This window comes from Medicago truncatula, chromosome 2 (assembly GCF_003473485.1).
Source record: "Medicago truncatula cultivar Jemalong A17 chromosome 2, MtrunA17r5.0-ANR, whole genome shotgun sequence".
In the NCBI taxonomy this organism is placed as follows: domain Eukaryota; kingdom Viridiplantae; phylum Streptophyta; class Magnoliopsida; order Fabales; family Fabaceae; genus Medicago; species Medicago truncatula.
In genome coordinates, this window is record NC_053043.1 from 33881970 (window position 1) to 33900975 (window position 19006).

General features: G+C 34.3%; 3 protein-coding genes across 3 annotated transcripts; 1 reads left to right on the top strand and 2 right to left on the bottom strand.

Moving 5' to 3' along the window:
- The first annotated feature begins 3923 nt into the window (after window positions 1-3923).
- LOC120578379 (ATP synthase subunit beta, mitochondrial) lies at window positions 3924-8042 on the top strand. Its single transcript, XM_039831063.1, has 9 exons — window positions 3924-4373; window positions 5691-5766; window positions 5862-5950; window positions 6078-6195; window positions 6288-6391; window positions 6495-6650; window positions 6749-6946; window positions 7036-7344; window positions 7923-8042. Exons 1-9 carry the CDS (start codon window positions 3924-3926, stop codon window positions 8040-8042), a joined length of 1620 nt encoding a protein of 539 aa, XP_039686997.1.
- A 1309-nt stretch (window positions 8043-9351) lies between these two features.
- Window positions 9352-11360, bottom strand: LOC120578380 (elongation factor G, mitochondrial). The gene is made up of 6 exons (XM_039831064.1): window positions 11338-11360; window positions 11228-11294; window positions 10163-10201; window positions 9979-10030; window positions 9793-9872; window positions 9352-9630 (listed from the first exon to the last, which is right to left on the bottom strand). The coding sequence occupies exons 1-6, from the start codon at window positions 11358-11360 to the stop codon at window positions 9535-9537; spliced, it is 357 nt and encodes a 118-aa protein (XP_039686998.1). The 3' UTR covers window positions 9352-9534.
- A 6024-nt stretch (window positions 11361-17384) lies between these two features.
- LOC120578073 (uncharacterized) lies at window positions 17385-18790 on the bottom strand. The gene is made up of 7 exons (XM_039830148.1): window positions 18643-18790; window positions 18466-18564; window positions 18295-18375; window positions 18133-18201; window positions 17905-17960; window positions 17713-17818; window positions 17385-17586 (listed from the first exon to the last, which is right to left on the bottom strand). The coding sequence occupies exons 1-7, from the start codon at window positions 18760-18762 to the stop codon at window positions 17494-17496; spliced, it is 624 nt and encodes a 207-aa protein (XP_039686082.1). The 5' UTR covers window positions 18763-18790; the 3' UTR covers window positions 17385-17493.
- Window positions 18791-19006: the final 216 nt, after the last annotated feature.

The window sequence follows — 19006 nt, forward strand, 5'->3', positions numbered from 1 at the left end:
CCAAATTGGACCTTCCACAAACAATCAGATGCAGTAGCTTTGAAAGTAGGAACAGTAAACTGTGGACACATATGGAGCTTCATGAAAGAGTTCATACTTAACACAAGCAATACACTTTTAGCTTGTTTTAAATCTCTATCATCATGGCTTCCAACTTTTCTAATCACAAACACATCCCGATCAGCTTCTTTACCAATCTCATCAGAAAAAACTAAACCCTCATAAACCTTTTCATAGTCCCTAACAAATTCAATATTTCTTAAATGAAATACAACAACTATTATTTGAAATATAGCATCATGTTCATCAGTACTGATTCCAACAACTTCCATGGCTCTCCTTGTTGCAAGATACTCTTTAGCATCATCCAATGCATCAAGCTCAATGCAATTTGATTGATTGAGATAATGAAAGTTTCTTGAATTTCCCAATTTCAACTTATCAACATCCTCTTGTGGTGCAGCACAAATTATATAAAAGCATTGATAATTTCTCTCAGGATCATAAACTTGACAAACACGTGATTGTTCCAACAAATAATTTCTGATAGCAGCTCCTGATATTCTCCCCTTTTGATCCTTCTCACTCTCTTCTGCGATGAAACACACATAATCGACTTTGACACAACATGGCTTAACTGAGATGAATTGGTTCTCCGTCGGCTGAAGGTTTGCCGGCGGTGACGGTGAAGTCATCGGACATCGTGAGCCCGTGTCCGGAGGTTCTGGTGGATGTGGTAACGTGGTCGGATCTCTCCCGTTACCTTTACTCTCTGTGGAGGCTAAAAGAGACGGCGAGTATATCTCTTGACCAAATGTTCGACGCCATCTAGCACCTTCTCCTACATGATCAATTCTGAAATAGTACTTCCCTATAACAATTAACCTTGTGCACTTGTCAGAGATGCAAACTGTTTCATTTAGTGCCTCTGCAACAACAGTGTCAAAACCAATTGACTTGTCAATAACAGGAATATAATTGTCAATAGTTCCAAATCCGACCACTGCAACTTTCAAGCCACGTCTTCTAATTTCCTGAAAAACCATAGCTGCTTCATTTTGAGTTCCAAATTCTCCAAGTATATAAACCTGATTAATGTCTCGATCTTGAATGCTGTCAACAATCTTTGAAGTATCATGGCCGATATCAGGTGGTTTTGGCGGAGGTGCATTCAGCCGGTGATTAAATTTGGCGTGTAAGGTCTCATGTGCTTTTGAAAAATTGGGGACCGATGATACACTTTCTGTCGCCGTAGATTCCTTTTCCTTGTCACCGTAATTCACTTCCAGCCATACATAACTCTTTGGATGGGAAACAAAATTGTTCATGTCACACCAAGCATTCTTGGTCTTGGCTAAGAACTTTTGTTCAAACTCCTGGATTGCGCTTTCACGTGAAGAGTAAGGGTCGTGTACCTTGTCTTGGCCCTTTATGCCTACCATTCCCCATCTATGAACAACATCCCATAGCAAATTTTCCTTTGACCAGGCTTTTATTTTCCTCTTGGAAGCTGCGGTACCACCAATTGTTTCCTTAGGTTCTAAAGCAGTTGATGATACAGTTGGCAGCGTCTGTCTCGGGACAGTAATTGGAAACATGCTTGACTGATCCATCAAAATAGAGGGCTTCACACACGCTGAAGTCTCTGATGTAGATTCCACACAACCAGACGGTAATGTTCCAGAAGAAACTTCCACATGTTCATCGATTGCACCAATATTCTCAACTTCGTTCAAATCAGTCTCCTCCATAATAACAATAGGTTCGGTGACTGAATGTTCTTCAACTGGTTCCACAGACGTCGAAAACGCTTCGGTCGTCCGAGCAACGTCGATATCCTCTTTCAACGGCGTAAGAAATCTTAGAATATATGTTATCAAAACAGAATGTCTAGCAATATCTTTAACCATCTTACGCGAACACGAGTTACCTGCAATTCTGAAAGCATGTCTCAAAAGGCCGGTCAAGGAGTAATCTTTGTTGTAACAAAACGGACAACGATATATCGAATCGGAGATTTCAAATTTGTAATAATCATCCTTCAACCTTGTGTAATATCTACGCTCATAGTATTCCAAATCAGATTCATTGCTATATTTTGATTTTCGGTACGTAACAATAGTAGGGATGTTATTACAAACCCTAATAACTGGAATTGGTTCTCCTCCTCTGTTCGGATTGTTTCTGTTGTTGTTGTCAACCTTAGCTGTCCACGCCGCCATCTGATCTGACAAATCTTCGATGTCGTGGTAAGAGTCGCGGTTATGCCGGCAAACTCTGCTCTCGTCAATCAGTTGATCTCCCATGGCTGATCCGTTAGGAAAAGAACAGGAGAAACCTGCTCTGATACCAACTGACGCAGTACGGAAGCGTAGGGTTAGCAAGCGCTAAACCTAGATAGAAAAGAACAAGTTTGCAAGCGACAAACCTATGAAAATAGGGTTGCAAGCGACAAACCTATGAAAATAAGGGTTTCCGGAATCCACCAGAATTGAGAGAAAATCTCGAATAATTTTATTGAATCAAAAAGTGTGCCTCTTAGGCTACATAAGTTCTGCTTATATAGTGATAGTGATAGAAATAACAAACCCGTGGGCTAAAATAAAATAAAACGAAATAATAATAGAAAGTTCTAGAAAATTACTAAGATTTGGATAAATAATAAATACTACTAAATTACTAATAAAACCCTCCTACATCAGACATGATAAAATCAGATTAATTAGATGTTCATGTAAACTAATTTCCACCATTATTGCATAGTACGAAAATGCTACAACAAATGTAAGATGAGATATGAAAGTAAAGAATATAAGAAAATCATAATGTTTTGCAAAAATAATAATTTTTGAAAACTTAACCTCCTTGAAGGTATGAAATCATGGACACTTCACACCTACTTCAAAATCAAACATAATTTATAGGCTTAATTGCATGTTTGATCCCTTATGTTTATTTTAGTTTTTAAATAGGTCCTTCATGTTTTAAAAGTTTTAAATTGGTCCCTTACGTTTTAAAAGTTTCAAGTTGGTCCAAAACATTACCCACGTTGGAATAAGTTAGTTTCTTCCGACACTTAAATTTAAAGATCCAGGTTGACAATATGGGTAATGAAACTTAACTTATTTAAAAAATCAGTTTAAAAATATTTTTAATTTTTTTTTTTATTAAACTCAATATCATGTGGTGGAAGGGACAAACTTACTTAAACATGAGTAACGTTTTGGACCAACTTGAAACATTTAAAGCGTAACGGACCAAGTTAAAACTTTTAAAATATAAGAGACCTACTTGAAACCTAAAATAAACATAAGAGATCAAACATGCGGTACTGAATCATGAATTATTTATTTATTTTTCCAATTCAGTCAATTTCGTCCCTGTAATTTTTTTTCACTTTCGATCAAATTAGTCTTTAAACATGTGACATATGACTTGACAAACCACATCATCGGTTAATGTTCCACGTCATCACTGTTAACGACCCAACTTAACATATAACTCAATTGATGACATTCGTAAAATTCAAGGACCTAATGATCTGTATTTAAAAATTTGAGGATGAAATTGATAGGTACATATAAATTAGTCTTTACTTAATAAAGACCACTCTCTCTTAAGGACCTCTTATTGGAGGAAGAAAAAATGAGTCATTATTAAGTAAGAGACAATTATATAATGACTCTAACGGCCCCACATGTAAAAGAAGTAATAAAATATATACTGGTTAGTCCCAATTGCAAAAGAAATAATAAATTATTTTTGTAAAATGATGTAAAGTTAAGATAAGATATTTTCATTAAAATAAAAAAATAAAAAAAAATAAAAAATATGTATACACTAAGTTCTCTATTAATAGACTAACATTGTGATGCTCTAAAACCCTCCACATACCCTACAACGTCTTCGCACACTCTCTAAAAATGGTTGTTTCACGCAGACTAGTATCCTCTCTGATTCGATTATGGAAACCCTCCGTTTCTTGCTCAACATTAATACGCTCTTCTACATCCTGTGCTTCTCGCCATACCTACGGCGGTATTTCCCAATATGCTTCGTCTGCTTCAACTCCATTGTCACGTCAGGCGAAGATAGAAGTACCCGGAGGTCCTCAAATCAGTGATGAGTTCACCGGTCAGGATGCAATCGGTCATGTTTGCCAAGTTGTCGATACTTTAGTGGATGTAAAATTCAAGGAAGGTTTGCCTCTGCCCCAGATACGGACTGCCCTCGAGGTTTTGGATCATTCTTCTCGATTGGTCTTGGAGGTTGCAGATCATTTGGGTGAGGGCGTGGTGCGAACAATTGCTATGAGTCCAACTGAAGGAGTTGCTAGAGGGTGGCGAGTGCTCAACACCGGCTCCCCTATCACTGTAAATAACACTCAATCCCTTAAAAATATTATTGTTGTTGTTGCTGCTGCTGCTGCTGCTTTTGTTGTTGTTGTTGTTAAGAAAGAATCAATTAGCACTGAATAGTCTTTATTAATATTAGTATTCGGTGAAGTCGGCCTATTTGGCTCTTCAGAGGGGTTTAGTAGGGGGTTTCCCGCCTTCTTTTTAGTGTGGAAGTCGTGGACCCCTCTTAAGGTGAAGGTTTTTTCTTCTTGACCGAGTGCCGCCTCGTCAGAATCTCTTTATTAGGAGGGTTATTGTGGTTCCTAGGGACACTATCTGATGCTTTTGTGGGGAGTTCACTTAGTCGTCTAGTCATCTGTTTGTTTCGCGTCATTTCTTTAATTCGGCGTGGTATAGGTTCTTCAGGTGTTTAAGCTGGGAGTTTGTTCTTCCCTCTTAGTTGGGTGAGATTCTTCGTTTTGTCATAGCGCTTGGGGGCAGTAGAAAGATTAGATTAGGTTTCTAGGCCGGTATTACTATTCTGGCCATTCCTGTTCCTTCTGTGACTGGGAGGCGTGATCTTTTAGGAACTTATGTCTCAGAGTGCCCCTATGCCTACTCCTTCCCTCACCCATCTGGGTTTGGCTCCTATTGCTCTGCATTGTGGAGGTGGTTATGTGAGTTTTGTGGGTTAGGGAGCTGTTTTTTTTTCTTCAGTTGTTTGCCTCCGAGAAGTGGTTAGATGTTCGTGCTCTTTGTGGCTTAAACGGCCGTTTTTTTCTCAGTTGTTTGTCTCACGTTTTTTTTGTGTTGGAGTACTTCTTGCACCCACCTTATCTTGTATACTGATGTACTTTCTTTCTCTTCTCTTATCTTTTGCCTTCAAAAAAATAATAATAATAATTAGACACACAAGCATTCACACAGAACTTATTAGTGAATTTAACAGAAAAAAAAAACTACATTAGACGAACGAGGCATCACAACAGCTTCTTCCACAAGGCCCACACTGTCTACACACACCTAACCTTAAACTAAATATATATAATGTATCATGATATAAAATAGTAAAGTTAGCGGTAATGTTAGTTTTTGGGATCAAACCCAAGACCTCCTCCTTGTAACTCTTTCAACGTCCATTAGCTCACCAACCGAGCTGCTTATGCGGGACTTTTATGGATCATATTACCAATGAATCATGTGCATGGTATTTTGATCAGACCCTGCTGCTCCAGTTCTCCATTATCTTTTAGACTTACATTTCAATTTTGGTTTTAGTGAGTGTTTATGCATGTCTGGCACTAGCAATTACCTAATTAATATTATATAATAATTCTTCTGTATCCCATTTAGGTTCCTGTTGGTAGGGTTACCCTTGGCCGTGTTATGAATGTTATTGGGGAAACCATTGATGACTATGGTGAATTGAGTAAGTAATTTATGAAGTGTTAAGATTATTGTATTTTCTATTGTTTCCTTGGCGTTTTTTTTTTAACTCATGATAGTTATTGTCAATTGACTTAGAAGCGGAGAAAATGTTACCAATATATAGAAAAGCTCCTTCCTTTTACGAACGTAATAAGACTCCGGTCATACTTCAAACCGGCATTAAGGTATTTATTTATTTTTTTATTGTTTCTTAGTGTCTTTTGTTTATTTGTGAATGTATTATTTCTCACTTACGTCAATATTTGCTTGCTTGGATATCTAATGGCTTTTGCATAAATTTTTTCCATATAGGTTATTGACATGCTTGCACCATACCAAAGAGGAGGAAATATTGGGTTGATTGGTTGCGCTGGGGTAGGCAAAAGTATACTTATGATGGAACTGATGAATATTGTTGCTGACATTTATGGTATATGCTAGCTTAATGCACTTATTTATTCTTGTTGAGATGTCATTTTTCCTGTAATATATACTATAATTTAATTATTTCCCATTTATTAGGTGGTTTGTCTGTTTTTGCCGGAATTAAAGAACAATCCCAAGAGGGTGAGGACTTGTACAGAAGAATGGTTAGCGATGGTATCATTAAGCTAGGTGATAAGCAGGCAAGTGAAGTCAATGATACTATTATTCATGATATACATTCAATATATTATTTGAAATATTTGCATTTATAATAGTCAATCATGAATGCTTCATGGATTTCAGAGTCAAAGCAAATGTGCGTTTGTGTGTGGTCAAATAAATGACCCCCCTGGTGCTCGTAGCCGTGTTGTTTATACTGGACTTACAGTTGCGGAAGGTTTCCGTGATGAAGGACGAAAAGTGCTTCTTTTTGTTGACAACCATTTCAGATTTACTCAAGTATTACAACTTATCTATGATAATTTTTCTTCATATATCAATTGACATTCTGCTTATTTTTTCATTTGATAATAATATAATATATGATGCAATTGAAGGCTGATTCGGAGTTATCTACTTTGCTTGGTCGTATCCCATCGGCTGTTGGTTATCAACCAACACTGTCCATTGATATCCATAGTCTTCAAGAACGTATCGCAGCCACATCTAAGAGTTTTATTACCTCTTTCCATACTATCTATCCTGGTGATGACGTTGATGTTCACTTGGATGCTGCAACCGTCTTCTCAAAAGAGGTTTGATTATGTTTGTTAAAGTGGATATTGCTTTGATATTTTTGGTTATCATCAGCTAAATTATTTGATTTTTAATACTTATTGTATAGATCTTTGATCGTGGAATCTATCCGGCTATTGACCCTTTGAAATCAACATCTAGTTTACTATCTCCACACTGTCTGCATGAAGATCACTTTGAAGTTGCTGATGGTGTAATACGAAATCTCCAACACTACAAGAATCTTCAAGATATCATTGCTATTTTAGGAGTGGATGAGCTTAGTGAAGATGATCAACTGATTATTACTCGTGCTCGTAAAATTGAGCTATTTTTAGGTCAGCCTTTGTCTGTGGTAGCCTATCCTAGATCTCAGGAAACATATGTTCATTTGGATGATACCCTTAAGGGTTTCCAGGTATTTTTTTCTTTTTTCTCCATTAGTCTCATTTTATCCAACCAGACAAAGATTCGGTTGTTGGTTATTGTAACTGTAATCTCATCCTGTTGCTATTAGTGCTTTGGTAACCTAGAGTTTTGTTGAGTATTGTTATCATGTGGCCAAAGTTAATTGAAAATAGTTAAATTTAAAAAATAACATGACATTAAATGATTGTATATTATTGAGTAACATACCCAACAAAACTCCTTGCCTTTTTATTTTTTCAGAAGCTATGCATGTTTTTCGTTTTTGTTTTTGTCTGTTGCATGTCATTGTACTAGAAACTAAGTTTGGAAATTTCATTTAAATTTCCAATAATCTACATTTGAATATTTTTATATCTTAAAAATTTTCAATTGCTTTATTTATTTATTTATTATTATTTAAAAACGTGTATTATGGTGAGTTCAATATAGTACAAACTATCCAATCTGGTACTATTCCATATATACGTTATTAAAAGAATATGTTTAGTGATTATCTTTGAATTTACTCATAATGTTATTTGCTAGGATGGCTGCAAACCAACCGCTCTCTTATTGTGTAACTTGCAGGGTTTGTTGGATGGCGAATACGATTACATTCCTGATGCCTATTTTCACATGACTTGTGGCATTAAAGATGTCATTGCAGCGTATGAAAACCATCTCTTGGCTGGAATGCAATGCAACTAATTCTTCTCTATCATGCTATGTGCTTTTGTGGATATCATTAGCATGGGTAGTTTCTTCAACAAAAAATTCAAAGTGATCTATCTGTTCTCCTCGAATTGTTGATTTTGATAGTTAATTGACCGCCAACGCTTGTACACATAACCAAATCAAACACGATCTATCTGTTCTTCTACCTTGTCAACAACCAAATTCTACATTTTCCCAATCTCACTATGTTGTGGTTAATGAAGAAGAACTCAAAGTTAATGGCGCAAAGAGTATTTTTATTTTGCTATACTGTAGAGAAAAATTGTGTACCCATACTCGAACGGGTGTTCAAAATCGAAACCAATCCAAACCAAAACCGCAAAAAACCACATTTGGCTTGGATATATTCGGATAACTTTTTTATTCAACCGCATGGTTTGGTTTGGTTTGGGTTGCAGTTTTTATTTTATCAACCAAACCAAACTAAACTGCAACATAAGAAAACATTAATTAAATCTATGTCACATAAATTAATTAATACTCATAGAAATATAATGGAAATAATTATACAATGACATACTTTTCTCTTATTAAGTTTCTTCTTTGCTTTTTATTTCAAAAACTTAAAATTTTAGAGAACGATGAAATCTCAATCTTTTACATTACTTACCTAATAGAAATACTTTGTCCACATTTTTAATTTGGTGTATGTTTTTTGATGAAAATAAAATTGTAACGTTGGATGAAATTAAAAACATTGTTAAAAATATGTGGAAAACAAACAGCATCAACCGATCCAACTCAAATTTCATTGGTTTGGTTTGGTTCGAATTTTATTTTAAAACTAAACTTATTATTCTATGAGCTCTTTTCTCCTGCCAACTATTTTATGAGATTAGATTCAACTATGCTAAACTCTTATCGGTGGGGTTCAAACAAAAATAGTGGAAGAGGAATCAGTTAAGCTAGGAGAAATAAGTTATGAGGAAGGAATATGGAAGGTATGGGTTCATCGCCAAAGTTTTAATTTAGCCATACTGGAGACGCAAGGTTGGAATATAGTTACCAACCATGACATTACTGTTGCAAGAGTCTTCGAAGCTAGATATTACCTTAAAGGGGATTTTTTTGGGAGCCTAGTCAAGTCATAACCCAAGTTTCATATGGGGCGTAGTATCCACGCTACACATGTAGTGATTAGATGAGGATGGGATTGTGTGTGCGAGATGGGTACGAGATTAAGGTGTTGGTTAATTCTTGGTTGAGAGAGCAGGAGAATTGTTGTGCTACAAGCCCAATAATTTCGGATTTGAACGAGAGTTTTTATCGAGGAGCAGTTTATTGAGAGGATGCCTCGAGTATTCTTTATATTCCTTAACTATTTATTATTTCTCTCTCTAAAGCAACAGTCAAGCCTTATCTCCATAAATTAGGCCTCCTTATTAATTAGATGGGAGATAACTAAAGTTACATAGGAAACCAAAAGTAAAAATCTTTTTGGGCAATTATTACAGGACAGTGTAATTTAACGTTTGAGTAATCCAGAGATACTTTTCATCAATACCAATCGTCCTTTGCCTCCATAAACCTTGACAAATGGTAAATACGCATCGCCTTTACCCTGATAAGCACATCAAATTTGTCACAGATGAGAAAGGTAAAATGAATAAACTACAGCCTTCCCGGTCCCCAAACCAACTCGTAAAGTAGGATCCGGTCCTTGGAAGGCATTCAGTAAAAGCAATACACAAGAAGAAAATACAAAAAAGGAGAAACTACTTACTTGCACGTCAGAATCTCTTGAGACCGACTCAGAAACATCAATGGAAGTCATTGTATAACTTACTAACCCATCAGTAAAGCCTGATTAAATAATTAATACAAAAAAAAAGATTGTCATATAAACATTTGTTTCACATAGGAGCAGTTTCTCTAAACACATTACGACGGCTATGGCAAGAATAAGAACCTGGTGCATTAAAGACAGCAACTATTTCCCCAGCATTAGCCTCTTCAATTACCTTCCAATTTCATAGAAGTATCCCAGTTAGAATTTTAAAAGAGATATGGCAGAACAATTCTAAAAAAGTTCTCCAAAGACATTCGATTGAATAGGAAGATCAAATAATCATGGTGAAAATCTTAAAACTAACCTTAAACACATCATTACACTTCCGAAACAAATGAGGAACCTGCATTTGCATAAAACAAAGGCTTCAGCCACGAAATCACTAATCTCAAAGTGCAATAAATGAAAGCAGAGACATGAAAATGATCTTATGAGCTAAAACTAGTACTTGTCTTTGTCATAGCAATATTTTTAGAAAATAGTACTCCCTCCATTTCAAATTGAATGTTGTTTAAGATTTTACACACATAAAGAAATGCATTAATTAAAAGAAAGAAAGATGTTATTTTACCAAATTATTTTAATCAACTATTGGTTTGTTTTTCATTAAAGAAAAAATAATACTCCCTCCGGTCACTTTTATAAGCAAAAATTGACTTTTTAGTTTCATTCAATAAATTATGTATGTGGTCTATATATGGTCTAGATACATCATTTATTAAATGAATCTAAAATGATTTTTTGTTTATAATAGTGACCGGAGGGAGTACTTTGGAAGTAGTGTGTATAGTATTAATTGAAGGGTACAATTGAAAAGAAAAAGTTATTATTGCATTGGAAACTAAAAGTGACATTCATTTCGAAACATATTTTTTTTGTTGCTAAAACGACACTCATTTTGAAACGGAGGGAGTATAAATTGATGTGACAAGACTAGAATATGCAAGAGGATAATAACATTAGAAGTATGGTTAAATGGATACTATTCTGTAGGATAAGTTTCTTGAAAAAATGATGTGACAAGACTTGAATCCATGCACTTAGTGTTAAGACTTGAATCCATGGACTAGTAAGAAATAGATAATCTGAGGTCTGAGGGTAAATTAACATAAAAAGATCGCATAATTTTGTATATCTTTGTAACTTATTCTTCCCATGACAGAAATTAATTTAACAGAGTTTGAAAAACATATCATAAATGCAATCTTGAATTGAGTCATATATTCATAAAAAATGAACAAATTGTGCAACAAAAAAAAAAACAAGATTAGGTAACATAGCAAAATATAAAAGCAGAATCACAACGCAAAACAACATGTGCACAAGACCAACGCAATTAAACAAGAACAGTGAGGAGCCTTAGACTTACCTCAAACGTCTTGTCAGTGTTAACGTTTGTAATAAAATCCCCCTTCCGAATGACGCCCTCAAAGATTCTTCACCCAATAAAAAAAAAGATCAACATATACATAAGACAACAATTTGAAGTAAGATTTAACCATATTTAAAGGCCAGGGTACCTTAGATATGTTACTTGACCATACTCCCTCTTCATTGTGATAGACAATGCCACAAGGGTATGCTGTTAAAATAGCCCAATAATATTCTTTTTAGTAGATTAAAAGATAGCATAACAACCATGTTTATCAAGATTATGCGGAACACTGCAGTATTTGCTATATTGTGGTGCATAAGAATAAAGAGTGTAGAAGTGTGCATTCTTTTATACATAGAACCCTAAGTTTGTCTCGGAGATTACAAAACTGAACATTGGGAATGGCTTTGTGAGAACGTCAGCAAGAACATGTATCACAACTAGAGAATTGACACAACTTTTCTCAAACAAAGAACAAATCAAGTTCCATATGTTTGGTTCTTGAATGCGGAATCAGGTTATGACTCAAAGCAACAGTATTTTGTTTGTCGCAGTAAATGATTAATGTGGAGATGGGAACTTGCAACTCATTAAATAAAGATAAGATAGGGATGAACCACCAACATTGACAAAGACTTAAGATTGACCCAGAAGTAGGTCACACTTTATCTTACATCAGAGGTCCAATCAACATCACAATAGGCTTGCAAACTTGTGGAAGACAAAGGAGAAGCATTACCCACAACTAAACCATGATCCAGAACCCTTTATTTGAGATATCTATCAAATGATTCTTCAGGGGTTGAACCACAAACGGGCACACTTTATAAAAAGCATATCCAACTTCTAGTCTAGTTGTGGTCACGTGCTGCAGTGCACCAACTATGGACCTGTTGGTGGCAAGATCTTCCATGTAGTCTAAACCAAACTGAGACAGCTTAGGTTTTTCTTAGAAAGGAGGTAGAGATACCCTTGGTAGAGACCATATCTTCTTTTGGAAGGAACCTCTGACATACATGGCCGGAGAAATAAAGAGATGTGATTAACCTCTATACCAAGAAAGTATCATTCGTCATGACCAAGCTATTTTAGAGCAAAGACAACATTATCATGACACACTTATATTGATGCATTTAATTTGGATTTGTTTTTTTGGGACGAACAATAAGCTTATAATGTTATTGCAAATGTATTAATAAGTCATATATTGATATTTCCCGATTCTAATGAATCAAATCTAACTATTCAAGATTCAAGAAACTGATGTCAAGAAGGAAAAAAAAAACAAGAAACTGGCTGCCAAATTAAAACCTCAAATTGCAATTTCTGATAATTAAGATAACAAAGGATGAAGTTTCTTTAAATCCGGTACCTTTTCCCCGTGCTTAGATTGGTCAAGAGTATAATTACTAGCTTCAATTGGACACGGCAAATAATTAATTACACCATCCAAAAGTAGTTGTAGCCCCTGCACCAGCAACATCAAAAAAATGAAAAATAAAGAACTGATAAAACATTATAGTACAAGCTGGCTTGTATGCATTATTCAAGTCAAAATCAATTTTATCAAATAGTCTTATAAAATCTAAATCCAATGAGAATGCATTGAATATAGAATGTTCGTTTAATTATATTGATAATCAATTAGTGTCCGGAAATGCCTAAGTGTGTATGCATGTGAGAGAATATTATGGGGGGTTTGAAACTTGAAAGCAAGGATCATATCCTAGAGGAATGGAAAAGCTTAAAAAATAGCTAGTTTTTAAAAACAGCAGGACTCTTAAGTAGATTTTATCTGACAGAGATTGCTCTTTTATCATTTATGGTTTAACAAACAACAGGAGTATGTATGGCTAGATTTATGACACAGATTTCCCTTTAATCATTTATTGCATAAGTCTATAAAGCTCCTTGTAGGCTTGTACTATGTTCTGGGTAAGATTTGACCAGAGTGACCTACAGTTATGATTGGTCATGAACCACTAGTGGCCATCATCGCACTAAGAATGATATAAGTGAATTCAATTTCCAAAGTGAACTCTCTGGAAGACCCAAACTAAATTACATCATAATATAGATCATGATTAAAGAAAAAGGATTTTTTTTTTTTTTTGAAGCCAAACTAACCCACCAAAATTGCCACCGGGGAGAATCTAAACTGAGACCTTGAGGGGAGCACAATCCAAGGTCTTGAGCCAACAAGAAGAAAGAAAAGGTAGACAGTGCACATATGAATTTAAAGTTAAAGAAAAAGAGAACATAAAACACAAAATGCAAATATGAATTCAAGGTAATTCAACTATTACCTTATTATATTGGAAAGAATTACCCATGAATGCTGGTATAAACTTGTGTGCTATGGTGGCCCTACGAACTGCGTTCTACACACAAAATAATAGCAATAAAAAACTATTTAAAAAAAAAATTGGGGGTGGGAGAGAGAAGCAACTATGTAACAGGATTTAAGTAGTATTGAACTAGAAGTATTAATGAATTAAATTATTTTAAATATTAGTTTTATTTTATGTCGGTTTACTATTTTACCCCTAATGGTTGTACTTAAGCTTGCCTTTGTGGCTCATATGAAATCAATCAAACATTTCAACAAAATTATCTTCTCTCTAAAACCCAAAAACTCTTACTCTCAAATGTTCATAACAATTTATCCTTTGTATCGGATCAGTGGCGGAGCCAGAAATTTTGAATAGTGGGGGCAATGCATACAAAAATTTATAGCAGGGTCATCTTAAATAATTTGGAAACTTTATTCTAACTTATAGCAGGGTCATCTTAAACAACTTAGACGCTGATTTACAATACTAATTTAGAGGTTGATACCTATTTGGAGTAGTCATTTTAGTCTCTAAATGTGTGATGTGTTTTCACTAAAATATTTTATATTAGTCAAAACTACGAACACATCTTCAACTGGTTGTTTTGTTACTCATTGTATAGACCAAATTGATTAGTGAAATATATATTTAAAGATCAAATTAACTAACTAAAGACGCATTTAAAAATCAAAATGACTAATAAAAAATAAAGTTTGTTTTTGTAATTTTAATAGAAAGTTTGATAACCCATTTTGATTCGAAACCTTTAAGTTTTTCCATAATATATAATTACATTATTATCATATATTAATTATTAAGGAAAATGAAACTAACATAAAAGATGTTGAGAGATGCAGAGCCAAACGTTTTTGTTTAATAGGTTCCATAACATTTGTATGGAAACTTTGTTTTTGAGTAAATATAATAAATAAATAAGTAAATTGTATTAGTGTATATATGTAATGTAATATAGCATGAAACCATGATGATATAGAAATTTTAGTGGGGGCACAAGCCCACATAGTGCTGTACGTGGCTCCGCCACTGCATCGGATTCTGTTCTAGGTTATTAGAATCCCTACATTTGAGATTAACATGTAAAACTCCTATAAAAAATAATTGTTAACAACACACCTCAAGATCAGTTGCTGATATGGGCTTATCGCTGCAAAAAGCTTCAGCAAGTTTTTCGTCCACCTTTGACACAGTTTCTATGAGTTCACGCCTCTTTTCTGAGACCAAGGCTTTCATATCTGCAGGAACTTCTTCAAAAACTTCATCAACGGCAACCTCCTTTTCTCTGCAATAAGCAACACTTGAGAAGCTTGAAGAATAAACACATGTATAACCAATGTAGAAGTTTCAGAAACAAACCGATTTAACCCATGAAAATAATAGGCCTTTAATTGCACCAGATCAACAATTCCTTAAAATCCTTTTTTAAACCTATTGGAACTTGGACTGCAGCAGTGTGATGTTTAAGCTTTGATCTTGCCTGAAAAATAATGCAAAATGGTCGAAAAATAAAAACAACAACTTGAACTTGAATTATATAGCAACACTGAGTAAGAAATATAGAAAGAGAAATGCTAGCAACACTCTCTTTTGAGTACTCTCTCTAGCGCTCACTCTTTTATTGGGTGAAATTAGTGTAGGACCTACACTTTGGAAGAGTGTTGCTAGCATTCCTCAATATAGAAAATCTCCAATAATATTAAGTTTACCTGATCTAAAACTTCCCAGGGATTTGCTCCATTGTGGTCAAGTTTGTTAATATATATAAGTCTTGGAAGTTTATATCTTCTCATTGTCTTATCAAGAATAATAGATTTGGTTTGCACCCCACCAACACTACAAAGAACAAGAATGCCACAGTCAAAAGCATGCAAAGCCTTCTCAACCTCAGGAGTGAAATAAGTAGCAGGATGAAGTGTGTGAATTATGTTAATCTGCAATGACAAATTTTAAAGAAAGTCAAAGTCAAAGTCAATGTAAGAAGAAATAATTACAAATAGATATGGTTGGACAGAGGGTTGGCATGATTCGGTTCAGGATGAAAACTGAACCGAACTGATTGCATTTGGAACTGAACTGCAGTTGAGAAAGGAAAAGGAAAAGGAAAAGGGAAAAGAAAAAGAAAGAAAAAAAAAAAAAAAAACTGTGTACAGTTTGAAATAGTTTTTGAAATATACAAGTTCACTTCTCACAATAGTTATCCTTTTATATGTTTTAATTTTAGTTTTCAAAATTAAAAAATTCAAAACAGTTTCCAAAATTGTAATTTTAAAAAAATAGTTTAACAAAAAAGTTTTTAATTTTCAAGTTTTTAAAAACTAAAAAAGAGTTTTTGAAAAGTGTTTCAAATAGGCTCTAAATCCCATATTAGTTACCGAACTGTTTTGAATGGGAACCGTAACAGTTCAGTTTCAGAACTGTTATTCAGTTCAGCAGTTCAGTTGGGTAGTTTTTTTCCCAACCCTACATATGGACACATAATATAAGACATGGGAATCTTGTAAAAATGACAATAAGACTAAATCAGTATATAATTACCATATTGTTTTTCCAGCGGAGAGAATTGATATCTGACCGCGTCTCATTTATATACCGCCAAGTCTGTTCCAAAAAATTCAGATGCTCAATCTCGTCAATCTCCTCCGTACTCTTGCTGGTCTTTTCGCTCTTACCGAAAACCCTAGGTTGACTAGTTTTTTCTATCTGAATCTTGCGGCTATCTTTCGGCCTCCCTTTGGACCTACCTTCCACTAATCTATTGCCACTGAACAACGAGATCCAGATATTACGCTGCGGCTCTGCTGACTCCGAAAAGTGACGGAGGTAGACAGTGGAGGAAGATGGAGGGGTTGTGGAGGTAAGGAGTCGCGCCAAGGAGGACCTCGAGAAACGAGCCATCGTGATGGTGGTTGGTGTTCGTAGAAGAAGATATTTTGTTTGTACCGTTTCTGTGGAATCGGGATACAAGTACAACCCTAGTGAGCTGCAGATATAGCGTTAAAGCAAAGTTAATTTAGGGTTAAATATTTTTTCTTTTTCTTTTTCTTTTAGCTTATTTGATCCAATGGTCCCTCAAATAATTTCAAGTTTTTATTTTGGTCTCACAATCAATTAAAATATTTAACTTTTTTATATAATACTTCCTCCGGTCCTTATTATAAGAAACAATTAACTTTTTTGGTTCATTGTATAAGTGATATATCTAGTCTATATTTACAATAAGATACATTAATTATTCTATGAACCTAAAAAGTCAACTTTTTCTTATAATAAGGACCGGAGGGAGTAATTTCTTATGTTAGAATCATTAAAGAGTGTCTCGTAACACTCAATAACAAGACCTTTTTTTTTCAAATATTATGAATCTATGTTATATTTATCTCAAAACTTCTTTTAAAAACAAAAATCAAAACCCGCAAAAGTCATATTTTTATAGTTTTTTTATTTTTATTGATAGAAGATAATGAAGATTCAAATAAATAAGATGATGATTTAAAGGAAGAAGATGAAGAATATTGAGTTTGCTACCTGGCTTAAAGAAGAGAAGAATGTGTTTTATGTGAGTTGCTTGCAGAATTTGTCAAAGCTTGGAATAAAGGAAAGCTTGAATCGAATTATTATGAAGTCATTAAAACTGCGCCTCGCACAGCCCATAAATGGAAAATCAAAAAGTAGATTTGAAGAAAGAGCAATCATTTTGATCCAATCTCTCTATAAACCCTTTGTTTGTTTAGATTTACTTGAAACTCAGTAAGTATAGATGTTATTTATCTATATAAATTTCGTAGTTCACGCTTGTAAACTTTTGTACTTCAAGAAATACCATTTCATTGTTACCAAAAAAGAAAAAAATACCATTTCATTGTGCAGTCAAAGCATGTTGTCTAATGTATTCTTCATATGAAGCTCTTGTTAAAAATGGTTCAACTGAGTAGGCGGCTGATGTTGTCTTATGTATTCTTCATATTTCGCAGCCTCTTTAAGTACTCTTGAGGAACCGAGTTCCTAGTAAAATTAAAAAGAATAAAAAAAAGCATGTTAGTAATATGCCTACAATTGTAAAGACTTCCTAGGAGGAAGAGCTATTGTATAAAATAATTTAGACAAGTTTCCATCAGACTTCAACATTACCATCAATCTCCAATAATGGCGCATGCCATATATATGATCCTCTCCAACAATCGCTACAATGGAACTCCGAGTTTTAGCATGGTCCCAGAGCCTTGTTATCATAATTCTTAAACAACAACAAACCAATTATCAAATATTTATACAGTATCAATTTATCTTATTATAAAAATTAATTTTAAACACTAAACTTACAAGTCTCGGACGTCGTAAAAAGCCATATCATGAGCCATATCTCTCAACTCCATATCCTACAAAGAAAAACATTAGAGTTGAGAATTTAGGTAGTTAGAGTTGTTGTGTTATACTAAAACTCGTTGTAACAATAGAGAATAAAATGCTAAATTAGAAATTCATTCCCTGAGATATTCTCAGTTTCTATCACTTTCTATATTTTAACAAGAACAAAGTAGAGAAATTTACATTGTCTTTTTCAAATCCGTATCTCAGACGTAGTTCATCTAACTTTCTATCTTCACATGTCTTCAAGCTCTGTCATACGATTAAAAAGGTTTAAAAAAATAAATCAATAACAAATAAATTTCATTTCTAAAATTATAAAAAAAATAAATAAATAAATCTTACACGGTCGCAGATATCGCCAAAAATGATTTCCATCTCCAATGCTTTCGCAATCTTAAAGGCATACCCTTGTTCACAGCCCTCCTATATTAATAATTACATAAAACAACTTAAAATTCTGTTATATATTTGTTAAAAGTTAAATAAAAAATATTAATAATTAAAACAATTTACATGGAAGTATGAATAAAATTTGGGTTCCAAATAACATTCAAGGAACACCGACTGAGGTCGCAAATGATACAATGCAGTTTCCACGTCTCTTCTTGACTTCTGCATAAAATTAATAAAATGTAAGTTGATTTTGATTTTCTATTTGCAGTAAAAAATAAAAAATAAAAACCAAAATACCTCTTTGGTATGTACAACAGGCACAAGATAGACATAGCATTTTTTACTTGGGCCGGATGATGGGCAGCTCAAAGTGACAGTATTTTCATGGATCGGAAAGGAGTGTAAATTTACATTCATTCGTGCAATACTTGCCAACGAATTTGTCATGCTCTGCAAAATTGTAAAGAGGAAACAAAATCAGCAGTTAAATTGGATAAAACACACGTGTGATGCTTTTCCGTCACTTAAAATGGGCAAAACACACCATAAATGTCTAATAAAAGTTGATCCATAGCACTTAACCCAGCCCTCTCTCACTATCTTCATCCAGTGAAACCCCTCAAACAAACCTCATTTACTTATGGCCCTGCTGCCCATCTTC

Coding starts and splice junctions, on each gene's coding strand:
- LOC120578379 (XM_039831063.1), top strand. CDS start 3,924: ATGGTTGTTTCACGCAGACTAGTATCCTCTCTGATTCGATTATGGAAA. Junction 6,196..6,287: donor TATTGTTGCTGACATTTATG/GTATATGCTAGC, acceptor CCCATTTATTAG/GTGGTTTGTCTGTTTTTGCC. Junction 7,345..7,922: donor ATACCCTTAAGGGTTTCCAG/GTATTTTTTTCT, acceptor TGTAACTTGCAG/GGTTTGTTGGATGGCGAATA.
- LOC120578073 (XM_039830148.1), bottom strand. CDS start 18,762: ATGAATGTAAATTTACACTCCTTTCCGATCCATGAAAATACTGTCACT. Junction 18,376..18,465: donor AATTTTATTCATACTTCCAT/GTAAATTGTTTT, acceptor TTATTAATATAG/GAGGGCTGTGAACAAGGGTA. Junction 17,587..17,712: donor GCCATTATTGGAGATTGATG/GTAATGTTGAAG, acceptor TAATTTTACTAG/GAACTCGGTTCCTCAAGAGT.
- LOC120578380 (XM_039831064.1), bottom strand. CDS start 11,360: ATGGTTAAATCTTACTTCAAATT. Junction 10,202..11,227: donor ACACTGACAAGACGTTTGAG/GTAAGTCTAAGG, acceptor ATGCAAATGCAG/GTTCCTCATTTGTTTCGGAA. Junction 9,631..9,792: donor CAAGAGATTCTGACGTGCAA/GTAAGTAGTTTC, acceptor TGTGCTTATCAG/GGTAAAGGCGATGCGTATTT.